The sequence below is a fragment of the Copadichromis virginalis genome, linkage group LG19 (genome assembly GCF_057382275.1).
Source record: "Copadichromis virginalis isolate Kocher_CV1m ecotype Utaka linkage group LG19, C_Virginalis_male_GT1.1, whole genome shotgun sequence".
NCBI lineage: Eukaryota > Metazoa > Chordata > Actinopteri > Cichliformes > Cichlidae > Copadichromis > Copadichromis virginalis.
The window spans coordinates 14,428,846-14,449,637 of record NC_140636.1 but is presented as its reverse complement, the minus strand read 5'-3'; the positions used below and the strand labels follow the sequence as shown (position 1 = coordinate 14,449,637).

At 38.3% G+C, this 20,792-nt stretch overlaps 2 protein-coding genes across 2 annotated transcripts in view; one reads left to right on the top strand and one right to left on the bottom strand.

Annotated features, from left to right (window-relative positions):
- Positions 1–20,327, bottom strand: part of LOC146685773 (programmed cell death 1 ligand 1-like) — a 96,458-nt gene extending 76,131 nt beyond the window's left edge. Inside the window, exons 1-2 of the mRNA XM_085442232.1 lie at positions 20,052–20,327; positions 19,401–19,766 (exon numbers count right to left, since the gene is read on the bottom strand). Of these exons, the coding sequence (XP_085298358.1) occupies positions 19,401–19,766; positions 20,052–20,118 (433 nt within the window). The 5' untranslated portion in view covers positions 20,119–20,327. The remainder of the gene's footprint in view (positions 1–19,400; positions 19,767–20,051) is intronic.
- LOC146685774 (G2/M phase-specific E3 ubiquitin-protein ligase-like) lies at positions 4,811–6,399 on the top strand. Its single transcript, XM_085442229.1, has 5 exons — positions 4,811–4,870; positions 4,988–5,163; positions 5,371–5,543; positions 5,816–6,030; positions 6,147–6,399. The coding sequence occupies exons 1-5, from the start codon at positions 4,861–4,863 to the stop codon at positions 6,380–6,382; spliced, it is 810 nt and encodes a 269-aa protein (XP_085298355.1). The 5' UTR covers positions 4,811–4,860; the 3' UTR covers positions 6,383–6,399.
- Positions 20,328–20,792: the final 465 nt, after the last annotated feature.

Here is a 20,792-nt window from a genome sequence, read left to right as displayed (position 1 = left end):
TGACAGCCACGGGAAGCCGGCGGGTAAAGGGATCAGTTATTATCGGATTACGTCGTTGAAGAGAAATTGTTCGAACCATGTTTCCGAAGTAACAACGAGGTGACGGATGGCCTGGATTGCAGCCATTCAAAGACCAAATATAACGTCCCAGAACACTCCAGCTCACAGGTTAGTCTGCTCCAAGCATTCCCACAAAGGTCAGAGTTTTGTAGTAGTTAATACGTCATTTTCTTAACATAATTGGTGATATAGGTTACAAGCAAGTGTGGCGCTGAACAGAAGTTGTCGCGCTATGCTCCTTTGTTTATTGTGCATAAATAGTGAATTGTCCTGACACAATATTGCGTTTCGCTTCTGTTATTACCATGGTACATTGACAAAAACATATACTTTTATTCACAGGGTAAAACAGGTTTTTTTGTATCACCAATTGCCCAGTACGATTACAGCATACAGTATTATTGTCACTGCTACATTTCTGTAATGCTACCAGAAATTATTTCCACTACTAATTAATTACCATTGAGCTCAAAGGTCCTATTAATAAACGGTTAACGAATGTGTATTCATGACGACGATTTGTGAGACTGGTAAACTTACCTTTGTACGATGGTCTTTCGTTCTACACGGTGCATTTCAAGGTCCTGTACCCATCCGTCGGTAAACTGTACCTGGGCTTGTTGCAGTGACCTGAAGTTACTAAACTTCACGAGTGTATGCACTCACTCCAAGAACCGTATGATTATAAATCTGAGCGTGGTGAAAGTTGGGCAGCACGCTAACATATTTTGTCCCTCTGTGTGCTCATAAGGGTCTAACCCTTTCACTCCTTTGATTTTTTTCCTCGTATCTTTTCTTTGACTTTTCATCAAGTCTGTCTTTGTTCTCCTTCACTTTGTACATAACTTTTTTGGGGGACAAAGAACAAGCAAGAAGGTATTGGAACCAGAGAATGAACGTTTTGCGGTGCTGCAAATGCGCGAAAGTCACATGGTCTGTCAATCTCTATAGAAAGTGTGCACCATTAATTCAATTCATGTATTCAAACCACACTCCGTACGCATGTGTGCGTGAGCTGTAGCACAGCCAATCAAATTAACCAGATTTTTAAATAAAAGAAAAGAAAAAAAAAAACGCTCAAAAATGCTGCAAGGAGTTATTTTTTTCAGGTACATAAACTATGAAGTAGTCAACAAATAAACGAAATGCAATATGCAAAACATGCAAGAAGAGAATCACAGACAGAGATGGAACAACTTCCAACTTTGTCCGACAGTTGAAGCTGCATAAAGAACGGTAGGTGGTGCTTCATGACTTCATCTAACTAGCAAATGTTGTCCAGGCTACATTGGTTATGCAGTTTTTTTTTAATGTGTATGATATTTTTGTCGGTCCTACAACCGCATCCAAGAATAACATGCAGCTTATCTCAGAACTGTCGGTGAAAATTATTCTAGGAACTAAGTTTAATTGAGCTGCATTTTATAGAGGTGCAATTTCACAATTTGTGTATATTTTCTAAGTTCACTATTTTGTCATGTGTTGAGAAAAACACAGATTTAAAAATTACATGGTCTAATATTTACATTTAGCATAACTGCAACATTCTTTTTTTGTTTTTTGTTTTTTTTAAAAAGACTTGAAATTCAAAATTTCAGACTTGTGACTTGACTCGGACTTTTACACCAGTGACTTGAGACTCGACTCTGACTTGCCTGACATTATTTGAGACTTGACTTGTGACTTGAGGATAAAGACTTGAGACTTACTTGAGACTTGCAAAACAATGACTTGGTCCCACCTCTGCACTGCACAGTGCAGAGAGTACACGAGAGGGACTTCTACTCAGAGACCTAAAACAGCAGCCACTCAGAAAACAGTCACAAGAAGAAGATTCTGAATACGAGATCATCCAAACTTAAATCAGGAAATGTTTTGAAGCAAAAGAGACAAAATGAGTCATGTGCAGCTCTCAGTTCAAATCAGACTCTGACAGGACAGCAAACTGGTTTAACTGAAGGAAGAATCCCATCACTTTGCACATTTCACACTCAGTTTTTCGAAGAAAAAAAAATTCACAAAAATCTGCTGCCTATTTTTAAGATTAACCCTCTGATGCATGAATTATGAAAGCCTTGGTCAAGATTTTTTTCTTAAGTGCTTTTATTCTTCTCAGGACATGAAAAAAAATGTTCAACTCTTTTTTCCCCAAAAATATGTTTTTTTATAAAGTTATAAACTTGTCCACTCCAGTGGACTACATGCGCCTGAGCACTTAGCATGAAATACTGTGAATTTACTATAAAAATTAATTACCTTGTGTTCTATTGTAAATATACAAACACTTGTTTGCTTGTATCCTTTGAAAAACATCTCAGCAATTTTTTTGGAACTTTCAACTCATAAGGCCCCAATGTTTAGACGTAAATAACAAAACCAATCAACAGTCCTAGCTGTGAATCCTACACCTGAATATGGCAAACTATCTCCAACAAGAGAAACATTTTTGAGTCTACACAGTTCTATAACGATGCAGGACAGTATTACCAAGCCCTTAGTAGCATGCTGGAAGAAAACACAAACTGACATCTTAGTCTCTGCATCTCCAAACACTTCTGTGTTCATCACACCTAGGCTGTCCGTAGTTCCTATGTCTCTGTTCTGCTCTGGCAGCCACTCTCATCATCACTGGACTTATCACTGAACTCATCATCACTGCACTCATCAATGAAATCATCATCACTGGAGCTGGATGGAATTTCCTGGACTATTCTGTACGCTGCCTTATTCTTTGCTGCATTTGAAGTCTACAAAATATGATAAAATAATTATTATAGTAACTCAAACTACAGCTGATCTGCACAGAAATATATATTTTAAATGAGTAGCTTATAAATGTAACAATTATATGCTTACTTATAACCAAAACAGTCCCAAAAAACAGTGAGACAATTTATGACTTATGTTAAAAAAATATAGTGGGTAATGCATGATGTCCACTACAGTGGACACATGGTTAATCGTAGTTTTCTACATATTAGACATAACAATTTCTTATTCCAAACAGATAATATCCTTCCCTAGATGTTACTGCATATCATCATATTTTTTTTACCTGTTGGGCTCTTTTAGCATAGAAGGATTGACAGGATATGCCAGCAGTGGTCGGCAGGGGTGACAGTTTGTCTGCCATCTTTGATTCAGAGGAAATTTACTTGCAGTTGCACTAACTGAACACTGAATTGACCTCAATGGAGCATGGCAGCAGAGAGCACTCTAAAGGCTAATATGCAGTTCCACCATAGAAACCAATGCATTAAAGAGATATGTACGTTTTAGTAGCTGTCCACTCCAGTGACCACTATGCATCAGAGGGTTAAGTTATAGCATTAGATTGTAAAACTATTGAAGTTACAGTCAACATGAAAGAAACATTTTAATATGAAAATCGGTATTTTGACTTTAACTGTGTGTCCTGTATCATAAGTACAGCTTTAACAAACCGAACGCTTCTTTGGGATGTGTTGGATTCACATCATTGAGGAGGCAAATCTGCAAGAAACTGTGTGACTCTTCACTATCACATCAATATGAACCATATCCTTTGAGTAATGTTTCCAGCACCTCTTTAAGTCTGTGCCATGAAGATTTATGGCAGTTCTGAAGAAAAACAGGGGTAAAACAAAGTACTTACAAGGTGTACCTAATATAGTGGCCAATGAGTGTAAGCTCTGTGTATAAAGACAACAACAGCCAGTAGGTGGCAGAAGAGAAGCTTCAGTTTTCCTGGCACATAATGGTTTCATCTGACCTTTGACATTTAATGTCCTAGGAGAAAAAAATGTAAATATGAGGTTATGTGGAAATAAACTCGATCACTGCTGTGAATTTAATCTAAAGTGAAGAAATATTACATCAAAAGATATTTTAGTTCACAAGACAGAGTCATGATTTCAACATATTAGTGGAACTTTTGTAAGTTGTCCACTTTAACATAACTGTGGGAATATGTCAGTATAATATAAAGGAGGGCTTATTTAATAGTTATTTTTACTGGGTCCCTCCCATACGGTGGCCCTGAGAGGCCAAACGGACTGCAACTTCAGAAAACACTTGCAAAAAGAAAAATGCTGCAAAAAGGAAAATGCTGCAAAAAGAAAGACGCTGCACTGCAACTTCAAGAAAAACGCTGCACTGCAAAAAGAAAAACGCTACAAAAAGAAAAGCGCTGCAAAAAGAAAAGCGCTGCAAAAGCACACAAAGCACAACGGAAATAGGAAAAAAGACAACGGAAATGTTCCTGGGGAGACAATAACCCGACGGACCAGTTGCACGAACCAAAACATGCTAACCAGTGCGCTAGGACTGGGACACACTTCAAAGAAGTGGAGGAGAGGTAAATGTGTTGTAATCTCATGATTCTAATAATATTACAGATAAATAGGTGGTATTCAGAATACAGTTTTTTTGTTGAAATAAATAGATTACACATCATTATTTTCCTATTTCGTATGTTAGGCTATGCCCTCTCTATTTTTTGTTAATTCCACTCTGGTGGAAACCCAAACAAAACAAGCATTAAGAGGCTCTAATGCCTGTGTCTCAGTTTCGCACCCCATGCCACCTCTACTTGCGGCAGTATAATGACATGACAAAATATTTTCAATAATTATTGTTCAAAAAATTATTTAATATGAAGGCAATAGGCAGAGTATTACAGGCACAGCGATAAAGGATGTGCCCTCATGTAATCCGTGCTGCAGGGAGAATGGACTGCCATACACGTGAAGTTTCTGTGAGCCAGGGAGTGAGGAAAAGGAAAGTGGAAAAGTATGAGTTCTCACCTAGCAGAAAAGGGAGATGGAAGCATGTAAATATAATAATAACCACTGCAGCCGAAATCAGTGCCTGTATCTATTTTTTTCACATTTTTTTTCATGGTCAAAATTACTTTATTATAATGAATTGTCTTTATCTTTTGCTGCAGATGAAAATGAATATTTCTACGTTGGAAGAATGATTGCAGTTTCCATTGTTCATGGTGGTCCAGGGCCATGTTGTTTATCTCCAAACTTCTTTATGTACCTTGTTGGAAAAGACAAGACATTCGAGGCACCAATTGATGATATACCAGATGAAGAAATCAAGAAGGCTCTACTAGAGGTAAATTTATGATGTTATGATTATGACAAACACCAATAAATGCAAATTTTTAGTTTTAGTTATCCACTTAACATAATCTTGGTAACTAACTGATGCCTGAAATGATTACGGATTGTGTAATCCAAGACTGTTACATTGCACATTAATAGACAGCATGCGAAGGATGTCACTTGTGCATGTGTATGTAATATGTATTTTTCTCTTTAGATAAAGAATGCAACATCTCTAAGTGAGCTCCGAGTAATCTCAGAAAAACACTCAAGCATGCTCCAGACAGCAGGATGCTGTCGATTCATGAGGACACTGGAGGATAAGAAGAAGGTAGTAGCGGATTACATTCAGTGGTACTTCATCTACCGAAACCATCTTTCCATCCAAAGGTATAGAATTCAGACTATTATGTGCCCATTTTACAAAATCTTTTTAGAAGAATAAATTGTTACTTTTTTTTATTCCTGTGAAATTTAAAGGATGGAAACAACATTCTAAATGCAAGACCTTTTTCAGGAGGACTTTTTTTTGTAGCAGGATGAGTGTCTTAGCTAGATAAGAATATTGGTTACTTTCTTAACACAGTAGTTTCCGATGTGAAGTTTTGCTTTCTTGCACAAATAACATTAAACATTTTATTAAAAATTAGACTGTTTTCTAGTTTCAGAGAGGGTCTAGCAACACTGGATTTTCTAAACGCCCTGGAACAGCATCCTTCACTCTTCTTCTCATTCATGTGCTACACTGAGACCAGGCTGACAGCTGATCTTCTTGAGAACATCTTCCATGTGCAATTTGGTCCACCTGGCAGCTCTAGGCGTCAAGAGGAGACAAGAGTACTAAGCTACTGGCAAGACTATCTGCGTTCTGTAGAAGGTATTAAATTTGGTTGAAAATGTTGAAATGAGTACATTTATGTCAGCAAAGTGTAATGGCCCCTTTTTCCTGTTTATTATCATTAGAAATAACTTTTATTCTCTTTACATTTTCAGAGAGAAATGGAAGTCTGTCTCTTGAAGACATCCTTATGTTTGCAACTGGACTGAGAGAACTTCCTCCTGCAGCAATTCAGCCAAAGCCACAACTTCTTTTCCAGACCACTTCACGCTTCCCTGTAGCAGATGTCTGTGCAAATACTATCAAAATCCCAGTGTTACACAGTTATGAGGACCAGGCACGTGCAGAGGGGGGGGGGCTAGAGGGGCTTGAGCACCCGCCCCTTTCCTGATGGGTGCCCCAAGTGCCCTTTTGTTGAGGCAACTTTTTAAAATTGTTTTTTTTTTTTTTTTTAATGTGTGTGTGCGTGCGGAGTCTTGTCTGTGCCCCTCAACAATAATATCTAACTATTAATCACAGTTTTGCTAAATAAAAGGATCTGGCTTGCATCAGTCACATGATCACATTTAACCAATGATCGCCCTTGACGGCAGAACGTGCTGGTTATGAGCCGGGAACGAGCTCACAAAGAGCAGGCGCATTTTTAGCGGTCCGGAGCTGCAGGAGAAACACAAGTTAACTCAGAGACACAGACTGATGCGGCAAAAACCGGTAAGTAGGTGTACAGCGCACACTGTAGTGTGTAGCACCCAGGAGTATTGGCTTATTATGTACACGTTGGTAAGTTGTCTTGTTGCAACTGACGAACTGAAACAAACGAGCGTGCTGTGTGTGCAACAGCGCGACAAACATTACCTGTCCTTTTATTAACTGCACAAGTAGTGCTGGTCATAGCTGCTGGCTACCTGTGTAAGGCTGTCATGGGTCTGTAGCTCCGTCACCGTTTTAGTGAACATATTTAGTTTTAAAGTAAGTTTCCGGGCTTTTCCTGCCTTTCTGGAGGGATTATATTTCACTAAAAAACTATCTAATATGCATGTCCACATAATTATGCATTATTATAATTATAATTGTCACAGTCGGATGGTCTTCCCGGACGACCTGCTTGTTTGTTTTTGTGTGTGTGTATGCCCTCCTCTCTTTCTCTCTCCCTCCCTACTCTGCGGGTCTGGCTGCCGAGGAACGGCGTCTCCGAGAGAGTGAGAAAGGCCGATCTCTGACCCGGAAGTGTAATCTTCGGCTCCAGCTGCCGCTAATCTTTCCTCACTAGACGGAGGTATTTAACGATGTGTCCAGACGGCAGTCGACGCTGGATTGTACTCGGAGCTCGGTAGCTAAGTGTGCGCGTGATCTTGTCACCCGCGTGGCCAGGAAAGCCTTCTCATCCATTGTTGTGTTTGCTCGACTTTCAGATTGGAGAAGTACGGGACGGAGGAGTGGAGTAAAGGATTCACTGGTGTCACACGGAAGGAGCGCACACAGACCTCACGGGAAAACTCACCTTCACCACTTCTGGGAACTGAAAAAGAAAGGACAATTATTGGATATATTGATGTTTAAAGGACTATCTTTCACGCACTTTAAATAAACGCACTGTCTGCTTCAACCCAGAGCTCCGCGCTTGAGTCCATACCTTCCATCAGCCGTGACAATAATATATTAAAAACACGCTGTATTTTAAAGAACATACATTAAGAAGCAGATTATATTAGATTTATATTTTAAATAAGACAATTTGGATTTTACAGCAGTAAAATTATTGTATCTCTACAGTTTAAAAATGTAATAAGCTTTGCCCCTGCACAGAGTGGATAGTGAAACAAATGGAATCATCATAAATACATTATTTCATATTTATTACTTCCCCCTCCTCATTGCTTTATTATTGTAGCTCTAGTAATAAATAATAATTTAAGGATTCTGGATCAGCACCGTGATGCCCATAGTATATACAGTATTCTGACGAAGGTCTAAAGTGTCACTGTGTGTGCGTGCATGTGTGTGTTTTATTTAGATGGATTTTTAAAAAAAATATTACTCATGATATAACATTGTGCAGACATGGCTGGTAAGGACATGAGGAGGAAACAGTAGGAGCTGTGTGAGGCTACTAAAGGCAGTGCTATAACATTTTTCTGTCATCATTTTATTATAGATTAAGTGCAAGAGTTGTTAGGTGTGGATAATTAGATTATAGTTTATTGCAATAGCAAGTTGTGCCTTGTTCTCACATAGCAAGTGGAGAGTGAAATATGAAATGATGGAAGGAAGAAGAGAAGCAAAGAGTGATTCACAGGCAAAGCCTAAATTATTTCTCACAGTTTTTGTTGCCTTATGGTTCCAAGTGCTGTCACCAATCTTTGCATTTTGTTATTTTCTCATGACACTTGTTTAATCAGCTACCATCTCTCCTATGGACTTTTTAATGTCTACAGTCTCAGATCAACACAGCCCTGCCCTTCCCATATTAGATTCTTGATGAATGTGTGTTGTTGTTATTCAGCCTGGTTCAATGTGCCCCTTTTTAACTTTGAGCACCCGCCCCTTTAAACCTCTCTGCACGGCCCTGATGAGGACTTCCAAGAAGCCATGGATTATGGCATCCAGAACTCTCCTGGGTTTGGGCTTCCCTAAGGTCCAAGTCCTTTTGCTTTTAAGCCACATTTATGGTTTTAGCAAACATTTGAAGTTTGTGATTTTAAAATCTGAAAATTTTGTTTCTAATAATTTCTGTAAATCACATAAAGTTTAATGCATCGCAGAAAGTTCAATCAGGTTTTGGAATTTCAAAAGCATAGTATCATAGTGGGACAATTGAACAAGTTAGACATATTTCACTGTGTTAAGAAATTGCCAATGTAACAAAATAAAACATTTCTGAAGTATTCTAATGTACTGAGACACGCTAGTATAATAACACAGGGAAAAAATCTGATAAATTCAGTTAAAAGGCTTTATTTAATCAAACACTTCTGTGTTTGATTACATTTTTTTTGTAAGATATGCAAGTTGTTCTTGGAGTTAGAAAAAGAAAAACCCACATAAATACAGGTCTGGCTGAATGCTTTTGTAAACCTTTGTTTGTAAAACAGATCTCCAAATTAATCAACGTGTTTGTTACAACATCTAATTAAAAGGAACAAGTTATTTTGTACAGTATGGTCTTTTGATTTCTTCAGGTAGAAAGCGTACACACTGAAAAGTTGACGGTAGTGAAACTATTTATATAAAAACTATGGTACTATTTTTTTCAATACTCATTAAAGTTGGTTTGTGACAATTAGTGTCAGTGGTAATTGTACTCACATCTAGCAGATGATTTTACATTGACTTCTAAAGTCCAGTCATATTTTTGAGTGTTATATAATTTTCAACTGCAGTAGTCCAGTTGACTGGTCGAGGGAGCTCACTCTGTCTTTCCAAGTTTGTGAAATGAACCTGGAGATTGTCGTGCCCACATAGACTGTACTGAGCAGGTAGAATGTCATCAAACTGGTGCAGGATTTCTTGAGGCACTTGGAATCCACACTCTCTTCCACCATACCTTAGGTCAGTCAGAAAAATGAACAAATTCAGTCACTTCTCCAGGTACTATCTTTCAAGGTTACAGCAAAAGCGCAAAGTCAATCTTATAATTAAAAGTCAGTTCTGGAAATTGTGATTTTAAAGAATCTTATGCATATATCTACATTTGTCATTTTTAGCCAAGATGTGATCCAAAGTTAAAATATGATTGTCTAACATTTTTTTTTTGGAAAAAAATATAAAAATAAAACTTAAGTGCATGAAGTCAGAGAACAGAACTAATGGCAAAACACAAGTGGCAGCTTTAATTTCTATTCAGCAAAAAGGTGAAAACAACAAAACACACTATTCAATTGCTAAAGTGTGTGTAATACCTGCTGTGAGTAACAGTTAGGGCAAATTGTTAAACCTAAATGACATACTGCTTACTTAACTCAAGTGGTTAGGTCAAGAAAGAAAAGAGTGCACATAAGGGATGGACTGTTCCTGAACCATTTTATAAATGAACAAAAGGTTTAATAACAGCAAGCTGGACAGGTATCCTGCACATACAATACACTATACTGAGGAAGAAAATTTTTTAGTAAAACTATGAAATAAAATCCATGGACTAAATACATACCTATGAGGCAGGTGATACATGGCTTCTGGTTTACCAGATGGACAACAAGATTGGCGCACAGGTCGGATGGTGTGAGTGTTCCAGAGATCTCTGTACTCGTCAAGCTCTTTTTGCAAGACATTGAGGAAGACATGTCGTAGAAGGCATTTATGTTCATGACTGCCATTGAAAAGATGCCTCTCCCTCAGGTCACTGAAGAGTTCAATCCAGAACTGAGTTCTAATGGTGGAATGACAAGGGATATAAAATTTAATAACACAAGTGATTCAATGTAATTGTCTTCTTTAAAAAAAAGTCGTAATCTTAAGAATATTGAAATGTGCGCAATTTCGTTCAAAGAAAAGCTTATTCACATGTTTTGAAGTGTTTCATCAATGCACTGCAGGAAAACAAAAGCAACTTCACACAAATAACAACATTTAACAAAATGATTAATCCTTCTGTTATTCCTGCATTTGGCGGTTGAACTTAAGAAAAGTTGTAATATACAGATCTGTCCATATAAATGTACTATTTTGTTTCTACATGAACACTGAAACTGTTATCACTTGTTAGATACCACACAGAAATCCAAAAACTAGTGAAAACATCAGTATTTTTTTTTTTTGGCACACAAAGTCGAAGAAATGTCTGAAACGAATGACCTCCTCTAACAAATTTCTGTCATGTTGGATCAATGTTCTTATATTACTCATATTACAGTTCTCAAATTTGAAGAATCCCTTGTTCTTTTATTTATATGACTCCCTACAGGTAAACTATTTGATCTAGATGTTAGTTTGGTACTACATAGGCACACAAATTTGAATAAATTTTACTCAATTTTAAATACATCAATCTTTACTGATGCCATTGCCTCTAGGATTTATAAAAATTTATTAAAATGTTGAATGTCAGTTTGTTTGTTGTTTTTTATAGTTCCTTTTTAGGACTTTTGTGGAATGTCTGAGTAGGATTTTCCTTTTGAGTGTGTTGTTTTAATACAAACAAATGTCACTGGTATACCAAACCATTTATTATATTTTTTGAAGCAGTTGTGCATCACATGAGAAAAATGTGTAGGTGACTATGTTTTTTCTTTGTTTGTTTGTGACTGTAATTTAATATTTGAGTATAAAGCCCCACCCACAAAAAAAAAAAGTATATCGCTGACCACGAAACACCTTCAGAACCATTCAATTTTACTTTCAGAATATATTTTAAAAGCCATGTACCTTTGCTTTCTGAACGAAGACCACCAACTTTCAATCCGTTGATTTGTAGTTGAGGTACCATACATATGACTGTGGGCTCCTGCAAGTTCATCTCCATGGTCTGATCTTAAAGCACAGTGAATGGCTGCCATTGTGCCATTTTCTGTGCCACAGTCTGTACGAAGGCATGCTGGAAGTTGACCAAACCGTGACAAGCACTCCATATAATATTTTGCAATGATACCTGGGTCATTATTTGAGCTGCCACAGCTGAGCCACATAACTTTCCTTGAAAATCCATCGACACATGCACTAATAGCAACACCAAAGGGCTTCAGCTTATCATAACCATCCACATGCCACACTTGATTTGGTCCTTCTGAAAAATATCCTCTTCGAACAAACCTGTGTTTACAGCGACGCTTAACACCATATGGATCTAGTCTTGAGAGTATGTGCATTACATCATTTCTTTTAACTTTCAGATTATACTTTTGTCGCAGTGTCTGACACATGGATCTGTAACCCAGAAGCTGACCTGAGCCTCTCAGTTCTTGTGTAACAGTGGAAATGACAATGTCAGTGGGAGTAAAGTCAGTCCTTCTAGTCATTCCAGCATCTTTTAGCCTCCTCTTTAATGTTCTCAGACTCATACAAATATTATGCTTGTTTTCAAGAAAATCCAGGATCACTTCATATGTATGTCCCTCAGAGAAATACTTATTGATGATGTCTGTGACTGAGACTGGGCCTAAGGTTGAAGAGAAAACATGAAAAGATAATTACGACCGCAGGAATCCACAAATGCACTTAATAAGTGTTTTTTAAAAAAAAATACCACATCTGAAACAAGTCTCAATAAACATGACTCAAGTATTTAATCTTCTTGATGTGTGCTTAAATAAAGGCCAGAAAAAGCTCAAAGAACATGGACCAGGATTCAGGACTTATCACTCTCATTAAGACCTCTATGCTGACAACTCAAAATGAGCAAAATTAGAGAAGTTAGAAGAATTTCGTCACTGTGTACATATGCCCTATTAAGTCATAAACTAGTTTTTAAAATTATGCTGGCAGGCTTAAACCAGAATACAGTTCTTAGTACCTAGCAGTTCATGCCTTTGCGTTTTTGGAATTCTGATTTATCTTGGCATACAGAGTCTTTATCAATACAAAAACCTTAGAATAAGGAAATGAATATAGTACTTTGGAATGGCGTATGAATAATAATCCCCCCCCCCAAAAAAAAAGTTTAACACTCACTACTGAAGCTACTGTGGTGTATATAAGTCATTATGAAGCAATTAAAGGGTGAGCAATAAATACTAGAACTTAGGAAAGTGAAGTGCTTACCATTCTCTACACAGCAAATCCAGCATGTCCAAATTAACAGTCGGATTTGATTTCAACACTATTAAAGTGTCTATATGGGTCCACACCAGAGAGTGTTAATTTAACTCTTTTTGGAGAGTTGGTACGTTAACTCTGATTTAGTGTTAAACACCAAATCTGTCTGGAGTTGATAATTTAACACTTGGTGTTAAGAGTTTATATATTAACTCTCAAAGAGTATTTTAGTTTAACTACGTAAGAGTTATCTTCTAATTCATTCTAAAAAGCAGGAATTTTACTGTTCTGAACTTCTAGAAATTTCTTTTGGAAATAAACATTTACTAAAAAGACGCAATGGTTTTTGAAAAACCTTTATTCTGTACTGTGCACCACAATTTCAAAACATTTTCTGAAAGATGTAACAGTGTACATGTTCTCACTTTCATTAGAATTGTGTTTATCAAAAGGTCTGACATAGGTGAGCTGGTAAATGCAAATAACAGCATTCTCAACACTTATTTCTTCAATACAATATGCATGTCCTTCATTCATCCCTTTGTGGAACTTCAACGCACTTCTGCTCTCCCCCATATTCCATCTTCACAAGCATATCCTGTGTGGAGATTGAATAAAAATTAGTTGACACTAATTAATGGCACAAATAATCCAGTAAAGAATTGCAGCACAGTAAAAAAAAAAAAAAGGAATCCTCTTTGAGCCATTACTTGTGTAAAGTATTTTCCCAAAAGACAAGGACACAGGCAACAGGTAATACTGAACTAAATGTAAAACCTCAACCTTTTTCATTTTTACCTAAACCGTGTGCACAAAACTCTGGAGGGATCTATGCTAACGTAGAATCCAGTCAGGACGTCTGCTACTGCTGTTTGCTCGGTTTTTTTTTTATGGGCGATCATTTTCAGGCTTCAAGTAGCACCATTATACCAACATTTCACATTCTACACATTGTTTTAGGTGTATTTGACCAAATGTTTGACTGAAAATTCACACGCAAGCTTTTTTGCAAGGCTGTGGTATTTGCCCGCAAACAATACCTTTCAGCTAGCTAAAACAGAATATTATGCTATCACCGAGCAACATGGCTAATGCCTTTCACACAGCTTTGTCTCAACTCCAAAGAGCCACAGAAGTAAAAGCTAATAGAAATAATTGAAACAATCTTTGAAAAAATGACTTACCAAGCATGGCAAACAACTCAAATATGTAGAGCAAAATGTTCTGAAACGGCTTCACTTCAGCTTCGATTGGAGCCTATGGTGCTGGGGGCGGAGTCTGTGAATTTACTCTGTTGGTGTCATAGCCCCTGTAGTAGTTCAGAGTTAAGAGGTCAAGAGTTAATGTTTCCATTGTAACACCTCCAGATTTGACATAGAAACACTCATTTTTAACACTCGATTTTAACTACTATCATTTTACACCTCAGAGTTACATTAAAAGAATGTGACTCTACTTAGAGTAAAATTAACTCTACTTTTGCAAGAAGACTATTAACACCAAAACATTTAACACTTTTGAATTTGCTATGTATAAAAGGTGCTAAAACTTGAATGTTAGTTCCACAGGACCCACAAAAAACTCCAATTTGCCCCACTAGCTGGATTCCACAATATGGACAATACATTGCCTGATGAAGACACAATGCCAAATTAAAACCTGAACACATTAACTGCAATATTCCTTAATGACTTTGACTTATTAGTATTTGTTCTCGAGTTTAAAAAAGCTTCATTTCTAAGGCTACATTAAACATTATCTTTGTTAGAATTATCTTTGAATGTATATTCCAGATATCTGTAGTATTATTAGAATCATGAGATTACAAAACATTTACCTCTCCTCCACTTCTTTGAAGTGTGTCCCAGTCCTAGCGCACTGGTTAGCATGTTTTGGTTCGTGCAACTGGTCCGTCGGGTTATTGTCTCCCCAGGAACATTTCCGTTGTCTTTTTTCCCATTTCCGTTGTGCTTTGTGTGCTTTTGCAGCGCTTTTCTTTTTCCAGCATTTTTCTTTTTGTAGCGTTTTTCTTTTGGCAGTGCAGCATTTTTCTTTTTGCAGCGTTTTCCTTTTTGCAGCATTTTTCTTTTTGCAAGTGTTTTCTGAAGTTGCAGTCCGTTTGGCCTCTCAGGGCCACCGTACTCTGATATCGTAAAATGCGATACCATGAACCAATACCAACTTATTTCATGAATCAGAGGGTAGCCTGTACTTTCTTTTGTAATTTTGACATGTCGCTAGGGGGTTAGGCGAGGGAGACTGGCAGCTGTAGCTACGCTAAACAAAATGTCAGCAGTGTGGACTTACTTCATAATTTGTAAAGGTGACAGAAGCAAGGCCGAGTGCAAACTGTTTACTGGTAAGGTGTCCAGGGGAGGGAAGGACAGTACATTGTTCAATACAAGCAATTTAATAAAACACCTGAGGACACATCATGCCCTGGAGTACACCGAGTTTGCTAAGGCTAACGCAAGACCAGAACAGCCAACTTTAAGTCAGGTTTTGGAAAAGCGATGAAAAATGTCAAGAGAAAATCCACGAGCAGTTAAAATAACAGAGGCTCTGACTCATTTTATCGCTCTGGATGACCAGCCACTGTTGGACATGGAAAACGTAGGATTTCGCCGTCTTTTCAGCATAGTCGAGCCGCGATATGAAATTCCCAGCCGCCCATACATCTTGGATGTAATGGTGCCAAACCTTTTTGAAAAGGTAAAAAAAACACGTGCATAACCTCATGCAGGAGATTTCAGCCTTAAGTTGCGCTACAGACATTTGGACAAGCAGTGTGTCCCCGATGTCACTCCTCAGTTTAACGGTGCAGTGGATTGATGAGGAGTTTGTTTGTCATCAAGTGACACTACATGCAAAGTCGTTCAGGGGCTCGTACACCAGCCAAACCGATGCAGCTGCTTTCGATAGCATGCTTACTGAAGACGTCCGTCCACGTAGTGCTCCGGGACAACGCATGAAATATGATAAAGGCCATGAGTGATGCTGAGCTGCCCAGCCTACCTTGTACTGCTCACACTCTCCAGTTAGTTTTTTCATGAGAGCTGTCAGAATGAATAATTTAAGATGGTCATTTATGCTTAGAAATATATTATCTTTTGTATGCTGATAAAATATCTTATGCTTATCAGGTCCCATAAGGATTCTGTGCACGCTCTGTGCACCATGAGATGAGAGGAAGCAGCCTCGATGTTATAATTTCCATTATAGCTTTAAAGCTATAAAGTGCAAGACTTCACACCTTTAAATGTTCATTTGAGATATGACCTATTGCAAGTAAGTTTTTATAGTTTAGCAAGACGCTTACTTCTGCTTTTCTGCATACCTCATACACACACGTTAAGTTCATTGAAAGGTCATATGTCTATGTATGGAATGGCTGAAAACACACACACAGAATACAGACGCTGATGTTGTTCAGATATGCCTGCTGAAGACTGTCACGTGTATTTGTAATTGCATATTCATGAATAATTGCTAGCTGACAATAAAAAGGGCTGTAGCAAAGGAATCAGTCGAAGTTGGCTAAGGACAGGTGAAGGGATCTTTTCCTCGACCTTGCGAGCCACAAAACACAGAGAACGCCCTGCTGAGAGGAAATGCCCACACTTCTTAAGCTGGAGGCGCGCTTTACAACATGTGTCTACTGGGAGCATCAAGGAGGAAGTGGAGCTTATAGACTGCACCTCAAGAGGATTATAAATTGAATGACCTAAACTTAAAGTCTAAAGTAATAAAACCATCATGTGACAGCATTTGAAGACCAGCGTGTTTCCACATACACTGTGGGTCCAGTCAGACAAAGTCAGAAAAAACAACAATCCAGTGGCCCAGATGGGACAAAATATTTGCTTTGCATGCATCAAAAATTAATCACAAATGTTTGTATTTAATAACCATAATTAAAAAGCCATCATTCTATGGAAGGCTTCAAATTAAGTATTTGCCTTATTTATCTCGCATTAAAGTGCAACATGAAGAGAGCGTCCAGCCACCAAACATGGTTGAAACGATGATGTTATCTCAATGGTTGAAGCTGGTCGCTGCACAACAGTAAGTTACCGTTAATGTTGACGGTTCTTCCACACACAACAGAGGTCAGGTCTGACCCTCTCTTACAAAGTGAGAAATGAAGATCAGATCATTCATTTGCCTTTATTATTATTATTTAAACAATTACAATGAATATGGTTGTGAACAGACGTCTACATGGTGTCTTTTCCACATTCGGTGATTAGTGGAAACACTCACCCATGAGAACTTGCACTCAGAAAAATGCTTTCCGGGACATAATGGAGCATTTTGCACAGAGATAAAGATATCAGCAATAATAGTGTATGAATGCATAATCACTGAGTGTGTGCAGGTCTGCTCACAGTCACACTGCACTATAAGAGCAAACACTTCCCTCTGCTGATCAGCTGTGTCGATTGCACTAAAGTAGACTCAGAGCCTTACCTGAAGAGCTCGATTGCTAATCTTGGGGTAAAGATTGACTCTGCACTTAGTTTTGATGGCAACATAAATTCTATCATCTCAGACTCTGTCGAAGGTTAAGCCTTTTCTTTCCAGGCGTGATTTGGAAACTCTCATCCATGCTTTTATAACCTCTCACTTGGATTACTGCAACTCCCTTATAATAGGGGTTGGCCAAAGCACACCTGCAACTGGTGCAAAATGCTGCGCCACAGTTTTTAACTGGTAAAATAAAATTTTAGCATATCACTCCGGTTCTGGCCTGCATACACTGGCTTCCAATTAAAATGTGAATCTATTTTAAAACCTTTTTACTGATTTTTAAATCCTGAAATGGTCTGTATATTTGTCTGATCTGCTGAAGCCCTATGCCCCCCCTCATTCACTCCGGTCAGCTGAGCAGCTGTTGCTCTCAGACCCTAAATCAGAGCTGAAGCTCAGAGGAGACCAAGCGTTCTCTGTTGTGGGCCTGAAGCTTTGGAATGATCTTCCTCTCCACATTAGGCACTTTAGTGGTGGTTTTTAAATCCAGGTTAAAAATTCATTTTTATTTGCTGGCTTTTGACTCAGTGGGTATCTGAGACTGTTATTTTATCATCATGTATTTATTGTGTTTTTGATCATTCTGCTGTAAAGCACTTTGGTCAGCCATGTGTTGTTTTTAAATTGCTATTTACATAAACTATTGTACGGTATGGTAACATTTACTGACAAGAAACTGTGCCACCATCCTGGAGCATCGGGCTCTTGAAAGGGCAGCGACAAGTTTTCATGTTTGTTCTTTAACCTACTTTTACCACCACACAATGGTTTCAAATGTTTCTAACATTGATGTACTACAGAATGACATGTTTGTTAATACGGATACACATGTTAATGTGATCTCTGGTCGCCCACTCAGAGACACAGCAGTCAGACAGCTACGGAAGGTGCTGAGGACACTCTTCATGTGAGAGAAAATCTGCTCACACAGATACGTATTTTGATGTCCTCTGTGTCCAGCCAATTAAAGAGATTCTTGGTTGGTTTCAAAGTTTGACTTTAGTTCAGATTACACGTTTGTTCAGTGTGTTTGTTCACTGTGGACTGATTCCAGATCAGATTATTCAGGAAAGATTATTCAGAAAGAGCAGAGTGGAGGAGAAATGCTCAGAAAACAACATCAGACTACAGCTCACAAAGTTTTTGATCAAAGAAAATTCATCTGTACAGAAAAACTCACTCATTTCATCATTAATAATAACATAAAAGAATAAAATCTGTAATATAAATAAAGAGTTTCACAGTACATGCAGTGTTCAGACTGACATGAATAAAAGCTGCATACAATGAACACACACAGATGTATGAATGATGTGTCGTCTATTTAAACTACAGAAACAGTCTGAGGCTTTAGCTCAGCAGGAGGTCACGAGCTAACAGCTACACTCACAGTAGAAACAGGACACGTCTGTAATTTACATGTTTTATATGTTTTATAAAAGAAAAAGAGTCCAAACTTCCCATGGACAAACTGACTTCCAGCTGGTGTTCATGCAGCTCATCAGGACAGTGAGGAGCTAAAGACAAACTTTCACCTGAAACCAGGATTAAAGCTGAAAATGTTTTCTGAGATGATCATCGACGCTTTGCACCAAACAACAGTGAGAAAAAGACTTTTGGACTGAAAACATCTTTAGTTAAAGTCCAACATGTCCAAAGGAAAATGTCCAAGACTTTCACAAAGATGCTGAACAACAAATTCAGGATGTCCTCATGTGTCTCTCCACTGGATGATCTGTGTCACCTCTGAGAAGCTGGAACAGCAGCAGGAGACTCACGAATCAGCTGGAAAACCTCTGAGACATTTCAATCTCACACTGTTCAGCAGGAGAAGGCTGGGGTGAATTATGATTCTGCTGTTTATGTTTTTTGTAGATCAGAAAACCAACAGCAGCAGCAAGCACAGCAACAAGTAACAAACTGACCATCAGTCCAGCACGTCTTTCTGGCTGATCTGCAGGTGAGAAACAAGTGTGAGGTGTCAGCTGTCAGGTAGGTGATGAGTGAAGAACAGAACAGAATCCATTTCCTCTTCAAACTGCTGTCAGACATTATCTACTGCACTCTGATCACATCACTCAGACCAGCTGCTTTCTACAAAGTCTCATCAACAACATCTTTAGAAACAAACATCAACAAGCAGGAAGCAGCTTCACCTCTGATCACACACACACTCAACTCTACTCACTCACCTGGAGGATCAACAACACTCAGGTAGATGCTGCTGATGGGGTCAGTCTTCAGATGAGCTCTCTTCCTGCGTTCTTTCCCTCCCATGAAGACTCGACACTCATATGTTCCACTATCAGCAGTCGTCACATTCTTCAGAATCAAAGACACGTCTCCATCCTTCATCTGTCTGTCCTGCAGATCCACTCGGTTCTTAAAAGATGGATGCTGCTCTTCTGGTTCAAACTGCTCATCTCGGTACAAAAGCACATGTTCTGACTCCAGATCAGTTCTGCTCCACTCTACTACTGTGATGGTTTTGTTCTCATTTGGAGCTCGAGACGGCAATGTGACGTTCTGTCCAGACTCGGCTGTGATGATTTTCTGATCTGAAAGAGGTAACAACACAAAACAGAGAGGTTAGAAGTCAAAGTTTGAACTGTTCGCCTCTACAGCAGCCAATCAGAGAGAGGATAAGAGGTCACCGTCCTCTGATTGGCTAACCTGAAACCAGATTAATAAATAAATATCACACATTAAATCAAAGTTTCACTTTTTCCCCTTAAACTCCTTTTCTGACATCAGACTATATCTAGCTTGTGATTGGCCAACATTCCTTCTATCACACAGGTGATGCAGGTGCTCCTGACTTTACAAAGACACTTAAATCTCACCTGCAGTTACAGGCAGCAGGAGGCAGACACACTCCAGAGTCCAGCAGAATATCTTCACAGCATCCATCTTCTGTTTTCTGTGGGTTTCAACATCAGAGTCTCATAATGAGCTTATTTTCTAAATATCCCAGAGAAGCTGAGTTTACTCTGATTCAGTTGGCATCCAATTATCCCTCAAACAATCAGGCTGGGTCTTGGGTTTCTTGTGATTTAGTCAACGACATCATATTTCACACTGAAGCTGGCACATCTTTGATAAAGCTCCACAGGATGACATGAAATATGTGGGTTCTGCAAAACAATAGAAAATACAGGAGTTCGATTTTCAGTTAGAGCTGAGAATCTCTCCTCATTTTATTTTTCTCCTTTAACACATCATTGAATTTAATGTCTAATATATTTGCTTATAATAGTAAATGTGTTTAAATATTTTGTAGTCAACAGGATTTATGGATGGGTTATGTGTAAAGTAAATACATTTGCTTTTTTAAAAGTAAACTTATGACATATGCGTTTTTGTTCCCACTGCATCTTCAGCCATCGGCCACTAGATGACGCTGTAGCCCCTCATTATTATCTCTGTTCAATTGGCTGTGAATACATTTAGCTGTGGTCACTTATAGAGATGTTTGTCATGAACTGTAGACATGCTGCAGTCCCATGTTTCTTTTTAGATGTTAAAACGGCTAACTTAATATTAGATCAAGTGAGATGTTTTAACATTACACCTTTTGTAAGAAG

Excerpts from the sequence above, each read along its gene's own strand:
- LOC146685774 (XM_085442229.1), top strand. Across the intron at positions 5,544-5,815 it reads AACCATCTTTCCATCCAAAG|TTTCAGAGAGGGTCTAGCAA; the intron begins GTATAGAATTCA and ends ACTGTTTTCTAG. Across the intron at positions 6,031-6,146 it reads CTATCTGCGTTCTGTAGAAG|AGAGAAATGGAAGTCTGTCT; the intron begins GTATTAAATTTG and ends TTACATTTTCAG.